This window comes from Psammomys obesus, unplaced genomic scaffold (genome assembly GCF_907164565.1).
Source record: "Psammomys obesus unplaced genomic scaffold, mPsaObe1.curated_primary_1811, whole genome shotgun sequence".
NCBI classification, from domain to species: Eukaryota; Metazoa; Chordata; class Mammalia; order Rodentia; family Muridae; genus Psammomys; species Psammomys obesus.
Window position 1 is genome coordinate 10,546,518 of NW_026596244.1, and position 9,129 is coordinate 10,555,646.

The 9,129-nt window shown below is 42.9% G+C and overlaps 1 protein-coding gene across 4 annotated transcripts in view; it reads left to right on the plus strand.

Moving 5' to 3' along the window:
- The first annotated feature begins 6,382 nt into the window (after positions 1 to 6,382).
- The window catches only part of Map9 (microtubule associated protein 9), a 33,125-nt gene continuing 30,378 nt past the window's right edge, over positions 6,383 to 9,129 (plus strand). For 2 of the 4 annotated variants that reach the window (XM_055596643.1, XM_055596646.1), the window contains exons 1-3: positions 6,383 to 6,480; positions 7,241 to 7,390; positions 8,143 to 8,227. In XM_055596643.1, the coding sequence (XP_055452618.1) occupies positions 7,316 to 7,390; positions 8,143 to 8,227 (160 nt within the window). In that variant the 5' untranslated portion in view covers positions 6,383 to 6,480; positions 7,241 to 7,315. Of the gene's footprint in view, positions 6,481 to 6,503; positions 6,520 to 6,553; positions 6,734 to 7,240; positions 7,391 to 8,142; positions 8,228 to 9,129 lie in introns of those variants that run through there. The other 2 variants (XM_055596645.1, XM_055596644.1) reach the window with 2 other exon arrangements.

The window sequence follows — 9,129 nt, forward strand, 5'->3', positions numbered from 1 at the left end:
AATAAGAGTGCATAGCTGATAGATGAATTCAGGTGAACATTGCTCTCCTCGTACTTATTCATGAATAGTGTATACAGTTACAAATATTTTTGAAAGCATTTGTGGCAGTAAGTCTAATGAGAGAGTTGCCTTGCTTGGGTCAGTTGCTGATGCAAAACCTTAAAAATGTTTTCTTGTTACATCAAGTAATAATCATTTAGCTTTATAATATAAAGAAAAATCTGATCATGTAAAAAGCACCATGAAATTATTTACAATATGTAAAATTTACTTTTGAATTTTTAAAAGTTTAAATCATTTTAAGTCTCAGTAGTCATAATTATTTCTGTCTGCACAGTGCAAATCCTTTGCTGCCATCTTTTGGAATGTAGTCACTAGTGCATGCCAACAGGTCCCTTGCCCTTGTAGAGAAAACTTCCCTAGACAAGAAAGGGATCATTGCGCTCTCAAGGCAGAGCAATGCTAAGTGGAAATAGCTTCTATGAACATACTGGGTGAGTCATTTATACCAGCAACCTACATTTGGCCTCTGGACATTCTTTTAACATCCTGAAAATACTGGTCTTATACAAAGTTCCCATTTTGCATTTCCTTGACCTTGCTTCAAAACTGGGTTTTATTTCCACAAAAACGTATATACTTTAAAATGCAAATAATGCTGCTGCTGCTGATAATAATAATAATAATAATAATAATAATAATAATAGAATAAGCAGAGAGATGCAATGAATAGTTACTGCTTTCCACATTACAACTGAATCTGACTGAAAGGAGAACGGCACAGAGCAGAAGGGCACCAAGCAATTGGGGAAAGCCTGGTACCTGGAGCAGGGACACACACACAGAACAGGTGCATCTAGATGCTATGTGTGCTGGGAGATCAGCAAAGAAATACAACACTGTGTCAGCATCTTACACAACAATGATGCAGGACTGCAAGCATGAGAAGTTTATTAGAAGTCAATTCCATAAAACTTTACAACATTTCCTTGGAACATTTCCAGGACAATTTCTTGAACCCACCTATGTCTCTAAGTACTGTGTTACTTTCATTCTTTTCCTTCGTCATTAACTTCAGAAACAAACACCAGGGATCTCTGTCCCCCTTGCCACCAAATCCCACACTTGCCTGTAAGCTTTCCCTTCTTACCAAGTTAAGTGCTAGAGAATGTTTGACTCTTGGGTGGAAGTGAGTAGGAAAAGCCTTGATTTACAGTATTATTGTATCTGCCGACTCAAAATCCTTCCACCATGGCTGATTTAAAGCGGTCGCCTTGATTCACTGAAAGCCAAGTTGGAACGGAATGTGTCAAATGGAATGGGGCAAGCATAACTTCATCCTGCCCCTCCCTCTGAAGCCAGCATGACTTGCCTGGGCAGGATGCGGCGCTCTGACCTTCTAACACATTTAGTTCCTCTGTCTGCTGGCCAGTGGGCAGTACTGGACATTCCCTTATTGGGAAACCAGTCATTCTCCTCTTCAGGTTCTCTCTCTATTTCTGTGGCAGATGCTTGTCTTTCTGTGCTACCTGACACCCACATCCCAGTTGACGCTTCCAGGGATTCCATCTCTTGTCCCGTCCTATGTTCTCTGTCCACACTACCTTGGTCTCTTTCCCCTCCGTCAGCTGCCACAGTCATCTGCCTCAGCAGCTCAGGAGCACAGCACACTGTTCCTCTTTCACCTAGCGCACTTTTAGCTGAATTTCAACCACAACAGCTTACACTCTTTTCCACTCTTTCTCACTCCACTGCCACTGTCTGATATTTTGTTTATGTCACATCTGCCCTAAGCTGATGTCATAACTTCCTGGGTGATGTTATTCTTCCAACTTCTTCCCTGGTTCTTCTCTATTCCAGCTCCTCTTGCCTCTGATAGTTAAAATTACTTTTATTTAGGACAATCCAGTCATAACTGCTTCCATTGCCCAGGAGACTAAAATTGTAGTGGTTCATAGCTGCTCCTGCTTTCCCACTATGTGTAACACACACCAACAGAAACTAGACATATTAATATAAAAATAACCTACCTTCTATATAATTTGTCCGCTCAAAGCACAGAATCTTGATTTAAAAACCAAGTGTACGAAAAAAACTACAACATGGGAGTGACATAATTTCTTATGTTCTCAGAACACAATAGTTATTGACACACATTTACCCCTTACAGTTCACAAAACGAGAAGTTTTGTCTCCCTGCCCTCCTAGAGGATGGGGGAAGGCCGCAGAGTGGAGAAACCCCTCCTCAGTATGACACAAACAGTCGCATCACGTGGGGAACTGAAGTGGCACAGCTTTGGGATGCCATCTGCTCTGCAGGAGTGGGCTTTTCAGTGATGTGTTTGCCTAAGTCACACATGTTCCCGTCAGCACATTGAATAGAATCACTGGTTCAACAAGCTAGATGAGGGCTGAATAATGTCACCTGTTAGCTATGGGTTTCATCTGAAATGGGTAGACAGGGCGGCAAGCTTGGAAGCTACAAAGGAGAACCCATGAAAGCTGCTCGAATCCCCTGACATTGCTCCTGCGTCACGGGAGCCTCTGCTTTCACTGTGACCAGGTGACACTGTCCCACACTGCTCCTGTGAAGACTTTTGTGAATGGCTCCTCCAGAATCAGAGAGATAGGTATTTCTTCCATTTTGAGACCATTGATTCAATCAATTTAAAGAGAACCCAATAGGTAATATATTTCCCAAGTGCTGGGGTCACACTGCGGCCCTTCCCCTGGGGCAGATGGACCCTGTCTACTTATTCTGTTAGTTAAGAACACCACTACTAGGCCAGTCATTGATCACTGGAATAAATATCCCAAAGAAACTAATTAAGTTTTCTGTATCTTTATTTTCTCGTTTATAAATTGTGACTATACAAAAAGATATTTCCCAAGGGTAGACAAAGCAGAAAGAATTATACTGGACCCAGCACAGTTAGCAACAGTCCCAGACCGTGTGTCTAGCAGTGACAAGCGACTTAGTGCATTAGCCAAGCAACAAAGACAGTTTGTTCAAAACGATGCATTTTGTTTCAGAAGAAGGAGCTAGGTTTCTCTTGCTGTATAATAATTCTGGTATCTCTATGTATCATGCAACGGTTCATAGTTATATTTGTGAATTTGCTTTAAAAAAAGAGATTATACAAAATCAGACAGCAGAACAAGGCCATGAGAACATGGACACTATAGTAAATTATGGACATTTGCAAGGACATTGGGGTACAGGATCAAAAATGGGGCATTTTGAAACAGTAATCTTCAGTCTCTGATTAATATGCCAGCCAGGTGCCATGCAAAAGTACAGTCTATATGAGGTGGTGCTGTCTGGGAAGCTGCTGGTTATGACTGAGATCAGCCAACCATGCACAACTCTCATTCCACAACAGCAAGGTATTAGTTCCCTTTAAGCTTAAGGCTGACAAAAGTGACTCCATTTTGATTTTGATGATGTTGGCATTTCTTTCAAAATAGTGATGTTAAGCTTTCCCACGTACATGAAAAATCACTTGAGTCATTATAGTTTACTACAGCTGGGTGGCTTTCCTTGAGACTGGTGTTTTCTTTTGTGAGTCCTTTCTTGGTGCAGTGCAACACCTCACAATTCTACAATTCAGTGTGCTTGTATCTAAACTCAGCCTTCATCCCTCAACAGCTATGTCTCATGTCTTATAACACACTATCCAGTGCCCATAGGATGCTTTATTTATATTCTTATGATGGCTGTGAGAAGACTCTTGTTCCTTTTTAATTTTTATATGATCTCTAACCTGCACCATAAGCCACAGAAATAGCTTCCCGCTGTGTGAGGATGAGCAACTGTTGAAGAAAAGGCACATCTCAATTTCTTTGTGATGCCAAAAGGGGTCTTCTTACCCTGCATCCTGCCTAACCACACACACACACACACACACACGCACGCGCACATGCACACACACACACACACCAATCCCAACAGTACTAGCTAAGGGCAGCTCCATTGTCAGATGGCAGCTCATACCGGACTTCTGGTCCAGGCTTCCCTCCTAAGCTCAGCACTCAACTCAACACTGGCATCTGTAACAGCTGAATACTGCCAGGCAGGCTTCTCTTCAGAGCTCCCGTTTGTGCGGGAACAATGGACTGAACAGATCCCATTGTGTGCTTACTCGGCCTTGCAGCGTTGTCCTGTGGGTAGCCAGGAACTCAGTGTCCTTCACTTGCACTCTCAAAGTCTGACTCAGAATATGCTGTTTGTATGAGTAGGACAAAGAAACGAGCACAAAGCTTGGACTTGATGGTGTTAAACTCAACTGACATATGAGAGGGTACTCTATAATTCAGAGAAAACTGGAAAGCTACTGAGAATTTTCTCTGTGCATTGCAAGGCTTCTTTGTTTGATGTGGGTTATCTGTGAGCTTTTGTATTGATTTAAAATTGTTTTTTCATTAACATGTTATTCAGTTATTCATGAGCCTATTCACTCAACAATTATAGGCCTATAACCAAGTGTTCATTACAAAAAAAAAATGGTAGCACAATTCTGATGTTATAAAACATGACTATTAACATAATACTGAAGTTATTTGCAAGTATTAACACAGCACTAAAAATTGTTGCTTAAAAATGTGACAACAATGAACTGACATTATTCTTAGGTCCTGTGGAGGAATCAGCTATTTCAGGTGAACTGTTTTGTTTCCTGTAGCTTTCTAAAGCATAACTCTGTCTTCTACTAATTATTTCTATTGATTAAGAATTTGAAACAAAATCAAATGCACTCTGCAGAAAAATAAGATCCTTATTAAGGAGCCCTTTTTACTGATAATGTTGGAGATTTTAAAGACTGTGTGTGTGTGTGTGTGTGTCTGCCTAAATGTATGCCACTTCTGTGGGGCAGTTATTGGAGCCCTGAAGAAGCTCTTGGATCCCCTGTAGTTGGAGTTCCAGGTGGTTGTGCTTTTGCTGATGTGGGTGCTGGGAACCAAACTAGGGACACTGAAAGAGCAGGAGGCATTCTTCACTGCTGAGCTGTTTCTCCAGCCCCTTCATTGATGCTGTAACTTTATTTCCAAAAGTCATGCCTGAATTAAACTTGTATCAGCCAAATGGATACCAAACAAATACAGCTCTTATATGTTATCTAAAAATTAGTTCTTCCCCTATGAGGAAAATTTGGGAACTTGTTTGCTGGGGGCACAGGGGCTTTAACAGAAACATATTGGAGAATGAAATATAAGCCAAAAAGTTAATAGTAACTGCTGAGATTGGAATTTTTTCTTATGTAGACATTCACTTAAAAATAGTTAAAAACAAAACAATTAAAGAAAACAAACTTACCAAACAAGAACAAGTTGAAAAACACAAACTGAGCTTTTTAAAAAGGATCATTGCAAATATTTAGAAACCTTTTTTCTCACTAAACTTCATATTTCTTTTTACATGCATTCAAATTCTCTACATGCTGATTTACTAAATTTGATTTTCAGTGTTATTTCTTTAGAAATAATTACTAAGTATAATATTGTGGAGATATGTAAACAGACATGTTTGGTTTCTAGGTAATGAATTATTTTTGACAAACTTTTTAAGTTAAAAATAGCTGAAATCTGTGTAAGCTAAAATTTTAAGTGTTTTGGGTTAATATCATCGACGATAATTAAATGATAACGATATTGATTCTTCAGCAGTACATTGACCTCTAGCCTACTCGCCCGTTTTATTTGCTGACTGATTTTTTAACCAGGATAGAAAGAGGAAACCTTCCATCAAATATGTGAAACAGACTCTTGGCTGTGTGCACATGGGATACTTTTGTACCCTTTACCCCGCCCTCTCCCGGGAACTGGATTAGTTGCAGGAAGCGCTCATATGTAGTATTAACTGAATGTAATATTAACTAATTTCCCGATATTCACAGCAACCCAGTAAGAGGGGCGTTATTATCATTATTAGTTTCTTATCAATAGTTTCTTAGTTTGCAAACGCCAAGCGTCAACACGCAGTTTGACTCCAAACACGGCAAACGTCACTACTACGTTCTTTCGTCGGGTCCGCAGACGCAGTCCCGACTCACAGATTCTGCGTCCTAACGAGCCGAACGAAGCTTGTCCTCGTGCTCACGCAAAAACTGCACAGAAACAAAGATCGCAAACGAACGCGAGCAATCGAGGTTCCTGTGGCTGACGGCAGGGGGCTGGCCCTGTCTCCTAGGCAACAGCTATTGCACACAGGCTGGACCTCGGCGCTGCGCTGCCAACATCTCCACCGGTGATGTCACTTCCTTGGTCTGTGCGGTTGTCCCCGCGACGCAGGCGGAAAGGCGGTGTTGGGTACCCAAGAGACTAGGCGGTCGGGAGTCACTTCCTCCCGAGGACGCTGTTGCCTAGCAACCGCTTTCCGCCTCCATCTTTTGCCCCGCCTCCATCTGATTCCAGTACCTGGTTTTGCACCAAGCCCGGGTCGGGGGCGACGTCGGTGCTGGATCACAGCCGCTGGGTTCTCAGGTGGTCACAGGGGCCCGGGTGCACGGAGCGCGGGCCGTGGTGCGTGGGGGAGCCGAGGGGACCGCGCTGGCTGTGCGCGGGCCTGGCGCGTGCTGGGCCGGGAGCCGCGCGGAGCTGGGGACGCCACCTGGCCAGCCCGGGGCGCTCTGGGCGGTGGCTGGAGACCCGAATGGGCCTCCTGTGTCGCGCGCGAGACAAGGAGACTTTAATGCAGCCTGGGGTCTTGCAACTCGGTGTGGAGACGTCTCTGTTTGTATGTGAGAGCAAAAATTGGCTTGGGGAAATGTCGCTGCTGCTGTTTGTGGCTCACCTTTGTTTTGAATACGGTTGTGGTTGTGGGCAAGCCATTTTCCAGCGCAGGGAACCTTGACTCTTGACAGTCCTCTTGGTTGTGTCTCGAAATAAGTCACGCTGGCATCTGCAATGCTATATATACATATATTTGTATGTATATTTATATATATTTTTTCATAATGGAAAGGTGAAATTACTTGACAGCATTTCGTTTTTGTACAGTTTATTCATCCTTAAAATAGTTGTAGAACAATAACTTTGATGTATTTTCTTATTGCAAAAACAAATTCATTGTGAGGATTTTTTGTCTTTATAAAAACACTGTTTACAGTTTTAGGTGACTATATTGACCAGGGTTCAGAGTGATTTCTCCTTCTTTGGTAGAAAGCGCACTAACGCCAGGCATAGAGCATCCCAATCATGTGAAAACGTCTAATTCTTTTATATACTTATTTATGTGTTTCAGCCACCATCAGAGGTTGAAGGGATCATTTCAGTTATTTATTGACTATTGTAGAAAAGTAGAGGAAAAGGTTACACTATGTCAGATGAAATCTTCAGCACTACTTTGGCATATACCAAGAGTCCAAAAGCTACCAAGAGAACTTCTTTTCAGGTAAAATACAACCAAGTGTTTGGTTTTGATTCTATGGAGACTCAGCACCCGCCGAGTCTCAGAGGGTCTGCATGAGATGGAAGGGGTGCCTGCTTCTCTTTCGCTGTGTTGTAGCTGATCTCTCTGCTTTGGACTCATTATCAAAACACCCCTCAGTGGCTACCCTGCCTTCTGAAGCTGAAAGTAAAGAAGCTGATCCAGAGTCTGTGTCTGTCTGGACTTGGGTTTTCTCTCAGCGTTGGGAGGGCTTGCTGTTGGGTCGCTATGGCTTCCAACTCCTCTTCCACATTTGCAGCAGTGGTTGTGCCCATCTCTGCGATGCGCTTAAAGCACCAAGGCTGAGAGTGTGCCTCAGTGGTACTATGTGCCTGTCATACTCGTCAAACCCCAAGCCCTTACCTCCCTCAAAATGTACTCGTCTCTAACAAAACGTCAATTTCTAACAACTCCTGTCTAAGTTGATGCCCTTGTCATTTTTTAGAATTTAGCTTAGATTGTCATCTGCAGCTAACTAATTTGCCTAATACTAATGGTTACCTCCTGTTTTGCTGCAAACCCCATAGAAGATGGCTCCAGTTATTGGATGAGTCTGATGACTTGGGTACAGAGCACAAAGTAGTCTTAGGGTGAACACAGGTGTATGAAGCGTACATGTGAAAGCAGAATAGTCGAGTAGTGTCGGCTTAAAACTTACTTGAAAGGCTGAGACATCCCTTCCTGAGGGGGAATTGATAGCGCTGATCTCTTTTCAGGATGAGCTGATCAGAGCAATCACGGCCCGCTCAGCCAGGCAGAGGAGTTCGGAATACTCGGATGACTTTGACAGTGACGAGATAGGTACGTCAGAGAATGTGCATGTGAATGCTTTCCTGTGTTTGCTTCCTTAGTTGCAGTCCACCTATCCCCTAACCTCTCATGATAAAACCCTGCCAGTGAATTCGTTAGCTTAGAATTCTGTGTCTGCAGTGAGACAGGAAGCCAACCACCTTTAATTTGTAAGAAGCTTATGGGTGACCTTTACATATTTCTGAAAGTGAATTTAAAAACATACTACTGCATTATTATTAGGTCTACACTAAAATGATTCCTCAGGATTAAGCTGTGTTGGAAAGTAGTTCATCTTTAAGTTCAACTTTACGAATTCTCCATGTAGAGAGCAAGCAGAGCTCACAGGTTTAGACACTGGTGCAGTGCTTCATGCAGACCAGATTTGCGCTGTAATAGTTGCGTAGTAACCGCTTCTCTGTTGCTGGCATAGAACATGGCCAAAAGTGACTCACAGAAAAAGTTATTTTAGGTTACAGTCTCAAAGGGATGCCAGTCCACCGTGAGGCGACCCAGAAGCTACAGGCATGGTGACAGGAGCAGAGAGGTGAGAGATACCTGCAACAGCAGACACACATGAAGCAAGGAGTGAACTGGAATTGTGTCAAGGCTATGGACTCCCAAAGCCTGCCCCCTGTGACACACCTCTTCTCACAAGCCAGAACTTCCTCCACAAACAGCGCCATCAACCGGGGACCAAGTATTCCAGTCCCCGAGCTGGTGGGGGCGTCTTCATTCAGACCACCACATTCCTCTTTCTGCAACACACAGACTCGTGGTCAGTGTGAAATCCATCTAGCCCAACTTTAAAATAAGTCCAAAGTCTCTTCTCCGTCTCAGGGCAATCAATTAAGCATAATCCCCCGAAAAATCAAAAAGGAAAATATGACGGGACAGAATACACACACACACAC